Source organism: Stegodyphus dumicola, chromosome 4 (genome assembly GCF_044657685.1).
Source record: "Stegodyphus dumicola isolate Sdum_Otavi_A_Nest chromosome 4, ASM4465768v1".
Taxonomy (NCBI): domain Eukaryota; kingdom Metazoa; phylum Arthropoda; class Arachnida; order Araneae; family Eresidae; genus Stegodyphus; species Stegodyphus dumicola.
This window is the reverse complement of record NC_140771.1, coordinates 59322402-59343748: the sequence shown is the minus strand read 5'-3', so window position 1 is coordinate 59343748 and position 21347 is coordinate 59322402. Positions and strand designations below refer to the sequence as shown.

Here is a 21347-nt window from a genome sequence, read left to right as displayed (position 1 = left end):
GGATTAAGAAAATTGCTACTTCTTCTAAATCTGTATTTCATTTCTATAAACTATTACTTTAGTATATAAAAAACTTTTTGCTCACAAGTGTATTTACACCTTACATTAGTATATGTGCAATTTTTCACACATATATACTCAATATAAAGATGTAAGAATTAATGGTACTTTTTCATTTTGCCGGCGCAGGCGATAAAGTCACCAAGATTGGTACAAACGATGCTAAACGGAAAGCATCGATGCTGGTAACCTTTTACGCTTGATTTTCAAAACAAGTAGCAGCAATTTCTCATCAGATTGATTCTTTCTTTCAATACTGGCATAAAATTACATAGAATTTTTACCAGATAGTTCAATTTTATGCCTTAAGTGATAAAATTACTTTCAACGTGTTAGGCTTAGCTTCGGCGGCGCTGTGGATGTTGCTTCTTTTTCTTTTCGGAAAAATCAAAATTTCTTCTTCGTTTCTGCTAAATAAACTTCTTTGGAGCATGTCGTGCTGATAAAGTGATAGAAATTACTTAAATGGCAGATATATTTTGAAAATATAGTAGAAAGAAATAAGCAAACCACAACATATCTGCCATTTAAGTAATTTCTATCACTAAGGGCTTTCACGGTAATTAAGTCAATTAGGATGCAATCACACCGCTCACCCAAAGGCGAAAATTTAGAAAAAGCGAAGTCAAAGGTTAAATTCATCAATTCTAATGAGAATGCTCTAGTGAAGTAAAGCAGTGCGGTTTTACATAATTTCTGAGTAAGCTATTCGTATGAATTGAAATAAATCTTACATTTAAATTTGTATTCTTGTATTCCATAAGATTTAATTTAAGATTTAACTTGAAATTAATGTAGATAATTACTGACAGAATTAGATTTTTGTAGTGTAATTTACATGAGATGAGATCACTTGGGGTCATGTGTTATGAACCGGTGAATCAGGATGTTGAACCACGAGATCATAGTAAATTCTTAAATTAATGTCTCTTTACAAATTTATTGCCTTTATTTATTGTCTTTTTATAAAATTTTAATTGACATTAAAATGTTTATGCTTTTAAAATAAAAAATTCTTAGAACTAACACTTGTTATTTATGTGTATACTGTGTGTTTTGTCAATAAAGTCTGCTTGGCGAGATTTGCGCCAGCCAAACTGAAAAGTATCAAATTAATTTTTTAGTAGCGTGCATGAAACGAGTTTCTTCAACAGCAGTTTGACTTGAAAAATATGCTATGACTTTATAAAAATTTGCCATATTTGATAGACAGTATAAAGTACGAGATCCAGACGTCCAATATCCGGAATGATCCAAAATCCAGACCTTTAAGGCACCAACAAAAAATTTTTATTTTATGCTCTACACACACACACACATTTGATTTTTTCCTCATAAATCAATTCTTAATTTTACTTTGGCACTAAAGAAAATACCTCGTTATTGAAGAAACAATCAGTTTAGCATAAATTTTTGTGATCAATAATTTGGCTCAGCTCGTTTGCTTGGCATGCATCTCAAACTGAAACATTCTACATAGAAATATCATTGATTTTATGACTGCTAATATTTTAACATGCACAAACTGCTGCAGAAACACGCAAGTGTAAACTTTTCGTAATCAGAAAAAATACATGACCTCGAGCATTTAAAGATTTTCACCGTTACATATCATGCAAATAGAAAAGCATGGATGACACAAGCATTAATGCATGGTTGGTTTCAAAATAGCTACCAATAGTAAAGATGACAGACGTTATTGAAAATGAAAAAATTTTGATAAGTTAGTTGGAATTCTTGACACAGCAACTATAGTACTTGAACAGTGGAACTTGATAACTGAACAAGAAATTATGTCTGTCTATAGAATTAAAGAGAAAATATTAGGACAAAAAACAAAGCAACTTAAACAATTTACATTAAAAGAAATGCTTAATATAGTAAAAAATAAATATTAAGATATTTTTTTTCAAATTTTAATACCTTTACATCATAAATGCTTAATTATTTCATAAATCACGATTTCATATTTTTAAAATTATACTTTCTACATGCCATCTTACTAGATTTAAACTGATGATCTAATATGCGGAAAAATCCCAACAAGTTCGAATCTCAGACTTTGTACTGTAAAAACAGATGCAATAAATATGTTTTCCCAATTCTGCATATATTTCACACTCTTAATTGTGAACTATTGTTCACTTTATATGAGCACTTGGAAGATGATTTATTTATAGCATTCATAAATATCAGATGTAAAACATTTTTTTGGCAGTGCAATAATTTGAATTTTCCATTTTCATATTTTTATTTGTCATTATAGGAGGAACCTGGAACAATCATAAACCTCCAATTGAAACTTTCTCCGCATAGTACGAGGCAGTTTTGCACACATTTTTTCTCCTCATATTTGGCAACAAATAGACTTTTTTTTTTTTTTTTTTTTTTTTTTTTTTTTTTTTTTTTGGTACTCATTTAGTAAACTCATATTTCACCAAGGGTTGTATTTCATTTATCTTCTGCTAAATAATATTCATACAAAGTTCTATAATATTTTCTGCATTTAGCCACATGCCCTCAGAAGAAGCTAGTGCACATTTTCTGCAGTTATTTTAGAAAAATTAATAGTATCTACCCTTTTTAGGCACTCATTTTAAGTCTTTTTTTGTGTAAAAATAATTACTGTTTGCTTTTCTTTTGCTAAAAAATAATGTTGCTTATTTTACACTTATGCAATGCATTGTGCAAAGCTTCTCTGAATTGTAAACTAAGAATACTTTCCTTCACAAAAGGTAAAAACATATCCTTTAATCAAACGCTTGTTTACATACCACATTTTCACAGAAGAATAACTAGCAATGTAGCAGATGATGTTTTTCATTCCAAATTATATGTTGTTGCAAGAAATTTTTACTCTGCAATATTTAAAATTTTTAAATTCTTTATTGAAATGAATCTAAAAATGTTTTAACATATTTATAATTTCTGCATATCAAGTGGGGATTAATTATCCAAGTACAAATAAACGTAGAACACCTTTGACGCTACCATAAAATAAGAACTGGTAACAAAAATTTGTATAATAAAATACCGAAAATCTGCATTGCCTCTCATAATACAGTCAAAAGTTTTTAATCCGGACTCGTTGGGACTTCAGCGATTCCAAATTATCGGTTTTTCTGGATTATAGATCATCAATTTAAATCTGGTAAGATGGCATGCAGAAATTATAAAATTAAAAATATGAAACTGCAATTTATGAAATAAAGAGCAATTATGATCTAAAGGGTATCAAAATTAGAAAAAAAAAGCTTAATGCATACGTGTATCAGAGTCGAAATTAGAAAGTCGAAAAGTCGAAATTAGAAATTACACAGTCGAAATTAGAAAATTGCAACTAGAAAACTATTTAATGTGTATTTGTGATATTTATAATGACAAGGAATTTGATTTAAATCATATCAAAGACAGTACATCGAGATAAAATACAACATTTAGTAAGGAATTATAAGCCGAATAAAATAAAAACATCTACCCTGAAGACAAGGGGAGTGCTGACAGATCAACTTCCAGTTCATTGCGCGCCGCTACATTCCCCCCCCCCTCCCCGGCAGAGCAGCATGAAATTCATAAACAGATTTCGGAATGGTTAGAGAAACAAAGGATATGCCTTTATCCAATTTTTCAGCAATTCCACTTTTTTTTTTTTTTTTTTTTTTTGATGGACATCGAAACATGCTTTCGCTTTGTAGATACTTTGGCAGCTCCAGAATCGGAAATTCTTTTTGACATAATCGAAAGTTCAAGCTTACTTTTATAAAATTGCTCGAACAGTCTGGAAAAAATAATACGCCGGATCCAATTAGAAGATTAAGGAACAAGGCAATCTGCAACATTAACTGAAATAGATAATTAGATAATTTTAGCTTAGCTTATACCGCTCGTTATACATTAAAAGTGCATGCGTAAACACATATGCGCATGCGTAAAGGTATTACACGCATGCGCAGAAAGTTTGTAGCTTTGAGGTCCGGATTATAGACCATTCCGGATAAAAGACTTTTGACTGTATCAACATTCATTTTATAGATTCCAGAAGCTGCTACATGGAGAACGAAATACCGAAGAAAACTACTTACCAAATAATTACGTAATAATTACCGAATAATAATGTGTCATAACGGAAATATCACAGCCGGAAATACCAAATTATTGGCATCACGGTAAAAGTTTTTTCTCTTCCAATGTGCATTGAGGTAAAAAAGCAGACGATTCACTCAACTTTTCTTTCAAATTCACCATTCACCTTCTATTTTCAGAGCTTTGTTATTTCACGGGATTGTATAATGCTGCCCTTTTTTTTTTCCGGATATTAAGTCCAAAATAAAAAAATATTTTAAATTTCAGCACTTTTTAATACAATGACAGATAAGAAACACATTCATGATTTTACTGTTTGCAATGCTGAAAAACGTATACACGTTGGATTGACGGAAACTCAAAAAGTGAAAATTTTGTAAAAAGATGAAAGCAGGTACTACTCCTTGGTTTAGAGCAGAATCGTATGGAATTACGACACGGACTACGTATCACATATGAAAAAATAAAGAAAAGCTCTTGAATTTCTACAGCAGTGATTCTAACAGTGGAATCCAAAACCAGAAATCTTTTCATGAGGCAAAATTGGCAGAGCTCGATGCTGTCCTACATGAGTGGTTCCGGCAGCAGCATAGTGGTACCGATTTTCAGGAATGCTCCTGAGAAAAAAGGGAAAACAGATTCATGCAGTTTAAAAATAGAGGAGCCATGCGATTTCAGAGCGGCTGGCGGAACAGATTTAAGCAGAAACATAGTATACATTATCTGAAAGCATATAAGGGGAAAACTTTCAGCAGATAAAGATGCTGCAGATAAGTTAATTGATTAATTTTCTGTGTTAGTGGTAGAAGAAAATCTTATTAGCTTAGAACAGATATTTAATATAGACGAGACTGGACTTTTTTATCAATGTTTGCCAAGAAAGACATTTGTGACAATCGAAGAAAGTGCACTGTTAGGGGTTAAGAAAGAGTTACTATTTTAGTATGCAGCAATGCAGCTGGAACTTTAAAATGTATACCAGTGGTACTGGGTAAGAGCATCTATCCCAGAGATCTGAATGGAGTAAAATCCCTATCTGTGATTTACAGAAATAATAAAAATTCCAGGTTCATGAAACAGCTAATGACCGAATGGTTCCTAGAGCATTTCGTTAAAGAGACTAGAAGGCATTGTAACAGTGTGGGGTTACCATCAAATTGCAAGATTTCACTACTGTTAGACTACTGTTCTGCACATCCAGATGCAACCATTTTTACATGTGATAATGTCATGGCCTCTTCTTTTTTTTTCCATTTTATACTTTATTAATATTCCTTATTAGTCCAAAGAGGCTTTGTCTCTGAGGGACTATTGTTTTTATTTTGCGATTTTGCGTCAAAACGCTTTAAATGTCAGTTTCACTTTTCAAACTGTTGCCACCAAATATTATCGCCCTGTATTATATTTGAAGAAATTAAATAATAAAGAATCTGCATAAATGTATTTATTTTTCTCGCACTGTGATAAAATAACGATACGTAGAGCCATCAAATTTTGAATGACATAATCCTACTACGAATATGGGCATCTGGAAGCCCAAATTTGGAATTTGTTTTATTATCGATTTCATATTTTGTAAAACTTAACAAATTTTTTATTAACAAACTCAACGATTTCAAAGTGAGCAATGGCAACGTTGTACAGAAAAAAACATTTTTATCTCCAGCACGTGAGACCGTGTATCAGAATATCTATAGCTATGCTCAGTTTAAAATTATTTTGCGATATTGCTCTCGAACAGAATTTTATGGTTTAAGTGCGAAGAACATGATATTTAATAAATAAAGGTAACACACAAAATATTTAAATGCCCCTTTGGATGCAATTTAAAATCTCAAACGTTTCAGATTTTCTTTTATTTATGTCTTTATAGTATATGTCCTTAAAGCTTTTAAATATTCTGGTAATCACTAATATAAATGGATATTAAAATATATTAAATATATATAAAATAATAATTTAACATATATAATAAATTAATGTAATATTGTATATAAAAATTTATTTAAGTATATCAAATATGCCTTATTTATTTTGCACTTTTAGTCTGACCATTATAATTTATCTTTTCTGTCCTGAAATCCACAAAATATGCACAACCTCTGGTCCCAAGCCTTGCGGATTTCTGGATTTCTACTGTATTAAGTAATGTCTTTGTAGAATATGTAATATCATATAATTGTTTAAGGCATGAAAACCAAAAGTGAACTTACCTTGAAAGTATATTCTAGCAACAGGTTTAATCTTTCATGAGGTTCAAGAGTATCGGGAATTGTTTCACACAAACCTGTAAAATAAGAGCATTTGAAAATCAAATAAGGCTTGCCAAATAAGCTTAAAAAATCTGAATGCTGTCTTTAAATGCAGAATTTTTTTTTTTTTTTTTTTTTGTTCAATAATATATATATATATATATATATATATATATATATATATATAATTTATTTCCTAAACAGTATTGATTAATTGATTATATTATCTCCTAAGTTTAATTAAACTAGAATTATTTTAAAAGTGTGCATCCATACTGGTAAGTTATATTTTGAAAGGTGTTTTGAAGTAATTTGAAAGCAAAATGTTAATAATGTTTTAAGGGGGACTGGAGTTAAATTATCACGAAGAATAATATTTCAATTGTAAAAGGAAAAATTAAAACATGTAATTATTGTCATTGATCGGAAATTAGTTGACTTTTCGAGAGGAACAAACCAACTCCCGTTCAATGAACAATAATTGATAAAAATACGTAAATATGAAAGTGTTTCGTCTTTACTCGAGTTATAAGTTAAAGCCAAACCGGCAATTCTAGTCAGGCCAAATATTTCCGCGAATAGTTGCTACTCAAAGAACTTATTCTCATGAAGCATTTTAGTCAATTCAATTTGGAGTAAAAATCAATTACTGTAGAGAAATCCTGTAAAACTCGAGTAACCGTCCCCGACACTATCATCTTTATGTATTTGAGTACTATATTATTTGTAGAAATTAAACATTGGAAATTGTCATTATGAAATCGAATTCAAAGTAAAGTTGAAATAAACATAGAAGATTATAAAAAAGATAAATAATGCAAACTTTGTAAAAACAAATCAAAGAAAACATAAAAATAATATAAAAATAATATAGAAAATAATATAAGATCAGTGAATGTACATGAAGCTATAAAGGCCAGAAAGGTATTAAGTAACTTACATTCTTTCTAGTGGGGGAGTTGGCAAAGTGTTCTCTTCGTGTCTGACTCAGAAGTGTAGGGTGTCCGAAAATTCTTAGCGTCAGTAGGGGCTTTGAATAATATCAGTCGGTAAGACTTGGGTGAAGTAATTTATGGTAGTGGGTGGGACTTGGAATTCTTGAGGGATGTATTTTGTGGAGTTCTTATCTGAGAGAGACCGTCTGTTAAGATTTTTTTGAAAATACTAGTGAATGGAAATTCACAGCAGAATAAGAAAATCAAACTTATTTATATCTTAATACTTCAAATTGCTTGTTTTAATGCATTATAAAGGCAGTGCAGACAAATAATGATTTTTACCCTTTTTGCAATAATTTTTGATAAGATCCAATCAAACGTAACCTGTTATAGAAAACTTTGAAGAGGATAGTTTCAAAAGATAAAGCGAAATTGCACAGATTTATCAATATTTAGATTACATAACTATCAATACCGATTTGTCTGACATTTGTTTACAATATGATAAACAGGAAGAAATGAATAGATTCTTTTCCAGATATTATTTCTGGTCAACGGTCAACAAAAAAATTGTAATGTATGTAAAAGGACATAAAAAATGCTTTTCAAAAATCTGAAAAAAAAAAAAAAAATTATCAAGGAATATGGTAATTAATTGTTATAATTTTTCTAAAGTATAATTTATTATGTAAAATTATTTCTAAAAGTTCCAGCTTCTTATCTAATATATAAAGCATTAATGTTATTCACTTTATATAGATATTGAGGATACTCAGATAACAGGCACTTGCCCAGGTTCTTGAAATCGCATTTGCCCACTTTGCGGTAGGCGCTAAACAGTGGGAAGAGTGTTTAGGTTGCTAGTCCAGATGTTAACTAAGATAGGGGTAAAAGGAAAGGGATATTTTCTTTCTATATGGTTGATACTTCGCGTTGGATGTCGTGACTTTGCCAGTAGACGTTTCGAATTCGCTGTTTAATTATTTTCTAAATAAATTAGTTACACTTGTAAATATAATAAGATAATTTGGTACTTTTCCGTTATGCCTGCGCAAATCTCGCCAAGCAGACTTTATTGGCGACAGCACACGGTATACACATAAAAATTTTTAACAAATGTTAGTTCTAAGAAATTTTTATTTGGAAGCCATAAACATTTTAATATCGTTTAAAATTTTGTAGAAAGACAATAAATAAAGCCAATAAATTTGTAAAAAGACATTAATCTAAGAATTTACTAGTTGCTTTCCTGGTACAACATCCTGATTCGCCATTTCATATCATGTGATCCCAAGTGATTTCATCTCACATAAACTACGCTACAAAAATCTAATTCTCTCAGTAATTAGCAACATTAATTTCAAGTTAAATCTTAATTTGGAATACAAATTTAAATGCAAAATTCATATGAATAGCTTAATCAGAAATTATGTAAAACTGCAGTGCTTTACTTCACTAGTGTATTCTCATTAGAACTGATGAGTTTAAACCTCGACTTCGCATTTTCTATATTTTCGCCTTCAGATGAGCAATGTGTTTGCATCCTAATTGACTAATTACCGCAAATGGCCTTAAGGCATAAAATTGAACTATCTGGGTAAAAATTCTATGTAATTATATGCCAGTATTGAAAGAAACAATCAATCTGATAAGAAATGGCTGCGACATGTTTTGAAAATAAACACTAAAAGATATCAGCAAGGATATTCCGTTTGGCTTTGGTTGTACCATTTTCGGCAACTTATCGCTTGCACCGGCAAAATGGAAAAGTACCAATAATTTTATTTGGTACTATTCCGTTTTGAGGACCATAAAACAATTGCAACGAAAATGTATCGGCAAAAGTGCCAAATCTAGCAAACATTCCCATTTAACAGTGCAATAACATAACATAACATTATTGGCGCTTCCTTAGGAAGGAAAAGAGCTTAGGCAATATTGCCCATTGCTCTTCCGCCATTTGATCATTTAAATCAAGAGATTGAAATGGTAACTCCCGTGAAAGGTAAATAATAAATAAATAGATAAGATCCCAAACTGACACCAAATATATAGTATGAGCAAAAGATCCCATCTCTAAATTCAGGGTGTCGGTTAAATCGTTAAAACTTCCCAATTCGATGAAGAGCCAATTCAATCCCTCCCAAACCACCAAACGCAAACTCTTGACCAAACAAGGATGCGATGGCGAAACCTAGCACACACGCCCATTTCAGATTGTATACGCTTATATAGTTCTATATTTCTTAAGACGCCATTGAAATACTAGTTTAATTTTTAAATCCTTTTTTGATATCCTATGGATTTAACAATTTGGGAATTGCCCATGACGAAAAGTGTGCAATAGAATTTTGGTTAAAGTGCAGAATCACCCACTGGTTTATGCGTTTTTAAGAATTGCACATACAGTAATTTCCGGAAGAAAGGCTGCATCAGCGTAAAAGCCGCACTCGAGAAAAATGACGGCGAAAAAATTTAAATTACACAGAAACACCGCATCAGCGTAAACGGCGCAGTAGATTAAATTGCGCTTGACATCACTGTGGGCTGTATAGATGCAAAATCTCAATCCAAGTCCTGATATATGACATATCAGTTAAGAAAAATGCATGAAATGAAACCATAACTCAAAAATAAATTAAAGGTAAGAAATGTTGAAAATATATTTACGTTCATATATAAACTTATATTTACCCACTGAAGAAGTCCATATTTGTAATACTCAGACTATATTATAAAAAATGTTGCAACAACAAAATATTAAATTTGGATGACAAAAGGAAATTTTAAATTTTACTTACAAAAGGAATTACAGCAAACTATACATCATATGAAGCCATCATAATCTGATTCTTCAATATCTGAATTAAAAAGATTTAGTAAATCCTGATCTAAGTCCAAGTCTTCCAGATCGTCACATTGATCCTCCTGGTTTACAGTCTCTTTATCTAAGGATATAATTTCAGCTTCTTTGAACCCTGCTATTATTGACGATGTTTTTACCGATTTCCACTCACTTTCTACCCGCTTTGCAACTTCTTCATAAGATGCTCTACGCATTTTATCGCTTTTGGACTACGTATGCAAGCCTTCACTCATCCAACACTCCCACCTCTTTCAAACTTCAGCTTTGAAGGATTTATTACCTGACAAATCTAACGGTTGTAAGATTTTTGTCAAACCACCAGGAATTATTGCTACGGTCGTAGACAATTTTTGACATCTGGTTTCACTTACTCAAGTAAATGAGCACGCATGGAATCATTTATCAATAACCCTTTTGGTTGGAAAAAAGATCCCATACGACACTGCCAAACTTTTTGTAGCCATTCATGCATGATTGTTTCGCACATCCAGCCGTTCTCATTTGCACAAATAATTATATCATTAGGAAAATCTGACTTAGGAATAGTCTTTCATTTAAAAATGATCATTGGCTTTAGCTTGTTATCGTTTGCACAAGCTAACTTGCATGTAAATGACGTTCTTTCATGCCCCGTCGTAAGCACAGATACAGTTTTTGCACCAGTTTCATCAACAGTTCTGTTTGCAGGAGAGTCGAAAGCTAACGCCGTTTCATTCATATTTATTATGTGTGACCAAAGAATTTTTTTTTGTCAATAATATCTGTCATATATTTTAGAAAAGATGCTTTTTTATCCTGCCAGTCCATTAGTAATTGCTGCCCGACTGTTCTAGTACGCACAGAAATATTTTTTCTTTTCATGAATCTGCTACACCAGCAAGACCTTCCTTTGAAATCATTTATGTTCATTTGTTTTGCTATAAATTTTGCTTGTAAGCGAATTTTTACAGTCGAACTTGCCATTCCCTTTCCTTGTTGCTCCTTTATCCAGTTTGCAAGGTCGCCTCTAGAGTCGCCCACATTACAGTACCACTTCTTTTGGCTCATTTCTGTTGTGGCATATTTTTAAGAAGTTCTTCAGTTCTCCTACGTCGAATACATCTCTCGCCCACTTCAAACTCTTGAGCTGCTGCTCTATTTCCAATTTGTTCAGCACGTGAAATTACATTAAGCTTAAAACCAGCAGTATAGCTTCTGTGCCATTTAGGTGCCATTTCTAAAAATTTTCTGCTTTCTTCTTACTTGAAAACTATCCAACAAGTACTTGCACCCAAACTGATGGGATCTGTATCTGGCAGAATGCCAAGAAAAATCGACTCATGCTGAAAGGGAAATATGTCAGAGTTCGTTATTGAGAGGCAGGTGGAGTCGTGTCTGCTTTTGAAAAAAATTGCAGAAAAGGCAGGGGTGGGAAGAGGAAAGGTCCTCGAAGATTCATCGAATGGCAGAGGAGAGACTATTTAAACTGATGAGAATGTTGATTTGAAAGGGGGAAGAATGTTATTGTTCTGAGATCCTGTTTAGGGTGAATAAGGCATGTAGGTCCGTTCAAGAGAAAGAATGTAAACAGAATAATGTTCGCAAAAAGCAACTGAGTGGTCTTTTGTATGGGAACAGCACCAGTCTATGTACAATGACCATCAGAGGAAATATTTTATTTTTAGTGCACCTAAACGTCGCGTGGGTAGAAACTCCGCACCCGCTGAAAACTTAAGTTTTAAACACGTAAACGCCACGGCATTTCTTCCGGAAATTACGATACTCGGTATCCATGTACACATTGACCTATTTTCACTTTAAAAAAATCCTATAATTGCACAAAAATGGCATTGCGCACTCTCGACTCTATCTATGTACACATCACCCTATTTTCACTTAAAAAGTAAAAGAAAATTGACAAAAATCCAATTATTTTTACCTTTGTAAAAAGCGGCAAACAAATAAGTGAGCAATTCTGCACTTTACCAAGAATTTTTTCAAAGAAAAGATAACTATTAGAAAATTAAAATGAAGCCCTGCATCTGTCTCCACAGAATTTTAATACTCAAATGACAAAGGTTTAAAATAAACTAGTTGAGAGTTTAAATTTTAACCCGAAATATTCTCTTTACACAGGGCTTAATTTCTAAAAGTAGAAGTGCCAGAGCCCTATGGAAGGCCATCAGGAAAGAGGAACAAGAGTTAAATAAATAAAAAAAATAACTATTAATATCATTAATAATTTTTTAATTATATAGTTAATGAGCATCAAATTAATTAATATTTATAAATTATTTAAATTATAATTATTATTTAATTCATTCATAATTAATTTATTATTATTTATTAAAATAGTTAACGATTAAACTCATTAAATGATTAAAATTAAATAAATTGTAAAGAGATAAATTAAAATTTAATAAACAATTTTTAATATAACTTTATTGCTAAAAATAGAATTTTCGAGAGCAAATTTTTACTGAAATAATGAGATACATTACGGTGACGTCGGAGGTAACATGATGTAAAAACTGCTAATGTAAACAAACAAGCTTGTGCTGCGGTAGATGTGTTGAAAATTGGAAACTTTGTTTATTTTTAATTAGTTATGAAATTTGCATTTCATCTTTAATTATTATTTATTAATTATTATTATTAATGCTTTAATTATTATATTTTGAGTCCATATCTGAAAATATGAACTGATACAACTGATTTTCAAGGACTAAATATACATGTTAATTTAATATTTAAACTAAAAAACTCAGCAATCTCCCATAGAAATTTAGAATTAAGTATAAATTCTTATAAAAGCAACCTTTTACATCAAAATGTTTCAGTATTATGAATGCTTCTAATATTACAGCTGTTGGTATCCTTAATACAGTCAAAAGTCGTTAATTCGGACACCCATAATCTGGACCTCAAAGCTACAAAGTTTCTGCGCATGCGGCGCGTTGACGCATGCGAATAGGTGTTTTATGCGTGCACGCAAGACATTTACGACTGCGCATAGGCGTTTTACGCGTGTGCGCAAGACATTTACGACTGCGCATATGTGTATGCGCAAGCGCAGAATACATTTTCACGTGCGCGTTTATTGTATAACGGACGGTATAAGCTAAAATTATCTAATTATCTATTTCAGTTAATGTTGATGATTGCGTTGTTCCTTAATCTTCGAATTGGATCCGGCTTATTTTTTGCAGACTGTAAGAGCAATTTTATAAAAGTAAGCTTGAACTTTCCATTATGTCAAATAGAATTTCCGATGCCGGAGCTCCCAAAGGATCTAGAAAACGAAAGTATGTTTCGATATCCATCAAACAAAAAACGAATTGCTACAAAAAATGGATAAAGGCATATCCTTTGTTTATCTAACCGTTCCGAAATCTGTTTATCAATTTCACGCTGCTCTGCACAGGGGGGGGGACGTCGCGGAGCGCAATGAACTGGAAGTTGTTCTGTCAGCACTATCGTTATCTTCAGGGCAGATGTTTTTATTTTATTCGGCTTATAATTCCTTACTAAATGTAGTATTTAATCTCATGTACTCCGTCTTTGATATGATTTAAATCAAATTCCTCGTCATTTTAAATATCACGAATACAAATCAAATAGTTTTCTTGTTGCAATTTTCTAATTTCGGCTATGCATGAGGTATGCTTTACACATGCGCGCGTTGAAAGAAATGTTTAATAAAGTAAACAAATAAATATTAAGCTTCTTTTTTTTGTAAATTTTGATACCCTTTAGATCATAATTGCTCATTATTTTATAAATTACGGTTTCATATTTTTAATTTTATAATTTCTGCATGCCATCTTACTAGATTTAAACTGATGATCTATAATACGGAAAAATCGATAATCCGGAATCGCCGAAGTCCCGACGAGTCCGGATTAAAGACTTTTGACTGTATCTACAATGGAAGGCATTAAAGAAATTTAACATTCCGCTATTTATGCGTATTCATTAAAAACGCATTACAACAGCTAAAATACTAAAACATGTCTCAATGAAATAAATAAAATTTGGTACTATTCCGTTTTGAGGACCGTAAAAAATTGCAGCAAAAATGTATGCGCCAAATCTAGCAAACGCGCCCGTTTAACAGCGTGCCAAATCTAGCGCACGCGCTGATTATAGATTGCATACATTTATATAGTTCTATATTTAAGATGCCATTGAAATACTAATTTAATTTTTTAAATCCTTTTTTGATTTTAAATCCTTTTTTTGATATCCTATGGATTTAACAATTTGGGAATGGCCCATAACGAAAAGTGTGCAATAGAGTTTTGGGTAAAGCGCAGAATCACCCACTGCTTGACGCGTTTTTAAGAATTGAACATGCTCGGTATCCATGTACACATCGACCTATTTTCACTTTAAAAAAAAAAAAAAAAAAAAATAGAATTGCACAAAAGTGGCACTGCGCTCACCCTTGACTTTATCTATGTACACATCGATGTATCCCTCAAAACCGAATAGTACCTTTTATTTTTATGCAAGAAAATTACAAAATATGCTCCTTTTTCATACTTATAGCTCACATTATCCCATGTTTATTTAGATATAATTAATTACACTTCTAATCAGAATAGAATTATTTTATTTTTATAGAATAAAATATGTTCTTTCTAACTTATTGCTCGTATTTCCAGATAATTTCTAATTAGAATGAAAATTTTTTAAATTATCTACTTAATATTTAAATATATGGGAGTCTGACCATAACAAACAGGAACTAATTTTTAAATAAATTAATTGTACTTTTAGTGCAAATATATATAGGTTTTTTTTTTTTTTTTTCTTTTTTATGGAAGACATTTGTTTAAACTAATCAAATGCCTTTTCTCAAGTTATGTCCATGTATAAATACAATTAGGATTATTTAGAATATCAAAAGCACTCCCGGGCTATTAGCTGAAGGAGAAGGAAGTCTGTTAGCCATGGCTTGACTTCGAGACAAACTACCAGTGTGCAACAGTTTTACTCTTCAGCCGCTGAAAAACACCCTCTGTCATAAAAGCAGTTTTTTAACCCCTCATAATTAAATTTATAATCAAATATAAATATTAAAATACAATAAAATGATAATCAAACTTTGAAATGCTAATAAGTTAGTATAAAATATTAAACAAACATTATTCTGCTGTTTTTCTAAGTCAAAAATATTTCCCTGATTTCTTTATATAGAGGATTTTGTGGATTAAAAGTTGGGTATATCAGGAAAAAATCTAAACCATTAGCCATGAGCATTTCTTTATTTGTTCACAAAAAACGAATAAAAGTTAATTATATTTGCATCTTCAAATCATTGAATAAGTTTTATATTTATATTTATAGTATATAACTTGGTAGTGAAATAGTGATGCAGGCATCCATTAAGTTATGTTTAGCAGTTTTTATATAAATTATAATAATGATCTGAAATAGTTATTTACTCTTATGCTTCCATTCAGTCATGTTTAATAATAAAAAAGTAGGTACTTTTCCGTTTTGCCGGCGCAAATAATAAGTCGCCAATAATGGTACAACTGATGCCAAACGGAATATCTTCGCTGGTAACCTTTTATGCTTCTTTTTCAAAACAAGTCGCAGCCCTTTCTTATCAGATGGATTGTTTCTTTCAATACTGGCATACAATTACATAGAATTTTTAAAAAAGATAGTTAAATTTTATACCCTAAGACCCTTCGCGGTAATCAAGTCAATTAGGATGCAATCACACCGCTCACCCGAATGTGAAAATATAGAAAAGGCAAAATCAAAGGTTAAATTCATCAAATCTAATGAGAATGCACTAGCGAAGTAAAGCACTGCGGTTTTACATAATTTCTGAGTAAGCTATTCGTACAAATTGAAATAATTCTTTCATTTAAAATTGTATTCCTTATTAAGATTTAATTTGAAATTAATGTAGATAATTACTGAGAGAATTAGAATTTTGTATCGTTGTTTACGTGTGATCAAATCACTTGGGGTCACGTGATACGAACTGGTGAATCAGGATGTTGAACCATGAAAGCATAGTAAATTCTTAAATTAATGTTTTTTTACGAATTTATTGGCTTTTTGCAAAATTTTAAACCATATCAAAATAAAAATTCTTAGTTTAATTTAATTAATTTTATTTTAGTTTAGTTAGTAAATTAAAGGTTTATAACATTTGTTAACATTTTTTATGTGTATAGTGTATGCTGTCGTCAACAAAGTCTGCTTGGCGAGATTTGCGCCGGCGAAACGGAAAAGTACCAAAAAGTATTATATGAAATTAACCTTTCATCTAAATTAAAACATCAATCTTAGTTATTTACATCCTTTCTTGCGTTGGAGTTGCCGTAATTATTTTTGGCAGCCCTGGCATCAACAATAGTTTGGCAATTTTTTACGTCCCTCAAAACCGAATAGTACCTGTAATTCTAATTGAAATTCGTGCTTTTATAGGTCTTTTATATCTTTGTTGAGTTCATTAAGTTCTGTAAATGTGCGGGATCTGTGAGCAACAGACAGAAATGGCTTCGAAATTTCTACAAAACAATGTCCTATAAACACTTTCTATCTTTCTTTCTTTTTATTATCTAGATGTTTTCATTTTGATGACCTAGAAATTCGTGTCATCGGGAAATAATCGGGTGAACTTGCATCTATATAAGAGAGTTTTTAACAATTGATGAAAAACTTGAAACTTTCCGAGGAAAATGTTCTTGCAGACAGTATATTCCTAATAAACTTACAAAATGTATGGAATAAATGTTTTTGTGTTAGTTGATGCAAAAACATTTTATACGAACAACTTGGAAATCTATCCAGGTTTGCAACCACAAGATCTGGATTTGTGTGAAAAGTTAAAATAGGTCAATGGATACTGAGTATGTTCAATTCTTAAAAACGCGTCAAGCAGTGGGTGATTCTGCGCTTTACCCAAAATTCTATTGCACACTTTTTGTTATGGGCCATTCCCAAATTGTTAAATCCATAGGATATCAAAAAAGGATTTAAAATCAAAAAAGGATTTAAAAAATTAAATTAGTATTTCAATGGCATCTTAAATATAGAACTATATAAATGTATGCAATCTATAATCAGCGCGTGCGCTAGATTTGGCACGCTGTTAAACGGGCGCGTTTGCTAGATTTGGCGCATACATTTTTGCTGCAATTTTTTACAGTCCTCAAAACGGAATAGTACCAAATTTTACTTATTTCATTGGGATATGTTTTAGTATTTTAGCTGTTGTAATGCATTTTTAATGAATTATTTAATGAATTTTAGTATTTTAGCTGTTGTAATGCGTTAACAGCTAAAACCGAATTACATATTCAAACAGTACCAAGATGAAGATAATAATAATTGTACTATTACAATGTGCAAATTTGAAACAGCAATGAAAGAAATCGAGAATAGAAAGAGAAATGGTTGCTATCTCTAATTAATATATTCAAGGAATTAAGAGCTGTGAAGTGTTATTATCATTTTTGGCGCTATTTACATTTAACAGTTTTTCTGCTTGTAAATTATTAGTTTACCTTGGGTTTTCATCCGCAGAGAACCCGTTGGCGCTTCGGGAATGAACCCGTTGGCGCCGTTGCATTTTCACTCGCCGAGCTCGCGGCTCATCGAGTACGAGCCGAGCCGTAAACGTGGTTTTTAGTGTATGTAAATTCAAGTTAGTAGACAATGGTAGTAAAAATTCACATATAATAAGTATGTACATGTAAAACTAACAGGTTAAACGTGGTATACGAAAATAAATTTGTATTAAATTCAAGTTAGCACAGAAAACAATGTATTAAGCATAACGGGAAGTAGAAATTCATTTAAAAAATAAAAATTAGTATTGTTATACTTACGTTTACATTATACTTATATGTATTTTCTCTAATTCATATAGAATACTAATATTTCTATTACAAGTGTCATTTTTCATTATTAAGTACTTGGCCTGTTGATTGATGTATTTCGGTAAGAGCCATGCCCATGTAATAAATTAATGAAAGCATGACCTTTAATACATCCATTTTACATAGTTTTCAGTATTTTTTTTTTCCAAGTTACTTGCATACAGCTTAAAGCATTTTACGTTGCAACCAAATACCTGTCCTTTTTCATAATATATTTCACAATACAAATAACCTTCAACAGTAATGAAATTTTCTTCACTAGCATTGTTAAGTTAATAAAACTAGAACTTTATACATTTAAAAATTATTTTAGGATTTGGAAACCTCATGGTTCCGCGTGCTTACAGCTGTTAATAATTAAGAACATAACGTAAACAGCATGTTACAAATTAGCATTCACCCCTCCCGCCATATTTTCTTCCTTTGATTCCGAACTGACGAGCCGAGAACCGGCATCTTTCGACGAAAACTTCTTTAATTATGCGAAAATATTTCTATCTATTCGTTGTTAAAATATTCAGAAAAAATAACAATAAATAAGAGAAGAATAATATAAATCTCCAAATGCGAACAAGGACAACCTTCGCACAAGCGAATAGGATGAATTAGCTAGGTTACCATGTTTGAAATATTATCGCTAAAGTTGGCGATGTTTACATTTACCGGGTTCTCTGCGGAAGTGCTTCCGTTTACCTTTTATTGGAGATGCACAGGTAGCAAGATCATACACGTACGTGCAAGCAAACACAATAACTGAAAAACCAAAGATGGGTCCATATGAAATGGTAACTATTACAACAAATAGCAAAAATCTAAATTTCTCACAACACTCTTTGCAATATGCACAGAAATAACTCCTTTTCAATGAAAAAAACTTAAAAAAAGAAACCACAATTTTCTCCAAGGGTAGTTTCGCCAACATTATCAACATTAGGGTTACCGAAAAACATATTTCACGCAGTGGACTTCCATATTTCATTAACAAGCAATACCACTTGCCGATTTTTTCAGACAAAAACCAACGCATACCGTAAAGATCAGCTTATTTGACTACACACAAATTTTCAGAGACCGGATGAATAAACTTTTTGAGTGGTATCCGGATGTTCGATAGTGCGTACGATAGTCACGATTTATTTCATAAATATATTTTAAAGATACATACCAGATAATAAAGCAGTACCAATACTTCGACGACTTCGCCGCCGACCAAAAACTGATTTACGTTTATGTTTTCCCATTTCATATAACAGTTTAACAGCTTTTACTAGCTACAAAAGCATTCAAAAACCAAAAGCTTACGCGCTTTAATGCCATATGCGTTGTTGCCAATGCAATCTAACTTTTCTGTGCAGTTTATTCAAACGCATTCACACCAGGACTTAGAAGAGAAGGGCTAGCTCATAGAGCTTTTCCCCCTGAAGCAGAAAGTGAGAAGTGATGACGTAGCCATGATGACACTGAGCTCGCCAATATAATTCACAGCTTGGAAATTAGCGTTTTTGAACCAGCGTTTAAAATGAGCTGTGTGTGAAAGATAGCTATAATTTGGAAGAGGCAATGTTACTGCTTTATGCATTTTAGACTGAACCATTAAAAAATTTAATAATGCTTACTCAATTTTAAAATAATAGATAAAATGTGCTACTCTTTTAACATAAAGTTCCGTGGTTTTTTTTTTTTTTTATTTGCAGGTTTTTTTATTTATTTATTTATTTATTTATTTATTTTTTTATTTAATGCACGTTTATTTCTAATCATTTCTTTATTTGCATGATAACTGAGAGAATTTTTATACTGCTTCTAAGATAACTATAATAGCAGCTATTTAAATTTACTCAAAAAACAACTTTACATTGACATAGGTTTAAACATGTATGGCAACATTTCTGCTAACCTACGTTTGATTTTTTGCCTAAATGTAAATTTTACATTGTTATAATTCTCTTCCGATTCAATATAATAGATATTTTTTAAATAATTTTGTAATTTATACTTATATCTATATTACAATTAAATAAATGTATATAAGATTGTTACCTTAATTTTGACAAAATAGCTTTATTCAGAGTACCTAAAACAGTTATTTAATTTTTCAAAAGTGTGAGTAAAGGAAGCAGATCTTTTTATGCCAATTACTTTGATGTTTTATACTATTATATTTTATCTAGAATGCTAATCTAGCACAAAATCTAATCAATAATTAGTTACAAAGAATACAATAAGAATAACTTTAACAAGTACTTAACAAAATTAGTTTGTTAAATACTTGTTATTCTTGTTGGTACTATTTTGGTACTATTCATAATACCGAAGATATTATCGATTAACTCATAGAAGTCAGATGCTTTCTGATTTCTTGTGGGGTAAAGTATACCTTTTGCGGTACTTTTTGAAAATAATGTTTTCTCTGGAGCGACATTTTGTCTTTCGTTTCCCTTGACCATTAAATAATTTGGTTTTAGTTTGTGACACAATTTGATTTCTTCTCAATCTCTATTTAAAACCTCTTTAATAATATCAAAATTTAAAACAGTTACATCTTCTAAAACAAATCCTCTATCTAAAACGCGGTTTCTCAGTAATTTGAGGCAGAGCGCGAAATGAGACCTCTGATTAAAACAAACTGCACATTTTGAAAAGAACCAACTTAGTCCTGTTATATATGTAACTGTAACTGTATCTATTATTATCTTTAACCATAACTGTAATATAGAATAGTAGATGAGTAATGTAGAATAAACGATGTTTGTGTACATCTTGTAATCATAACTGAGCAGTACCCAACACACATAAAATACAACACATGGCGCAGCCCGTCGTTGATTAAAAAAGAAAATCTTTTTTCAAGAACCATGCAGCCTCGGTAAAGATGTTCTAAACAAAAAAATCATGGGAAGTTGTTTACTGTGTGTAGTGTCGCTTCAGTTCCGTTACATTTCGAATTAAATTTAGTTAAAGCGGAATGGCAAAACCTTCTAGTCTCCGCGAAGAACGAAGTAAACAAACTCCGAGTTTTTGTCACGCGATGCTACGTGCATGTAAAATGTAAATAAATCTTATGAATAAGAATCTATAACATCGTATGGAATAAAATATTGGTTCCATAGGAGTCAGAGAAGTGTTATTTTTCTATATTTGTACACCAGACACTTCACTGGTGACCCGGACGTGATCGAATTCTACAATGGCTGACGAAGACGAAACCGAAATTAAAGCAACAACTGCATCTGTCGCCAAGGTAAGCGTTAAAGTTCCT

General features: G+C 31.5%; 1 protein-coding gene across 2 annotated transcripts in view; it reads right to left on the bottom strand.

The window, feature by feature from the left end:
- The window catches only part of LOC118194531 (uncharacterized), a 176751-nt gene extending 157264 nt beyond the window's left edge, over positions 1-19487 (bottom strand). The window contains exons 1-2 of one of the 2 annotated variants that reach the window (XM_085814969.1): positions 19254-19487; positions 6357-6430 (exon numbers count right to left, since the gene is read on the bottom strand). In XM_085814969.1, the coding sequence (XP_085671095.1) occupies positions 6357-6430; positions 19254-19329 (150 nt within the window). In that variant the 5' untranslated portion in view covers positions 19330-19487. The remainder of the gene's footprint in view (positions 1-6356; positions 6431-19253) is intronic. The other variant, XM_085814968.1, reaches the window with a different exon arrangement.
- Positions 19488-21347: the final 1860 nt, after the last annotated feature.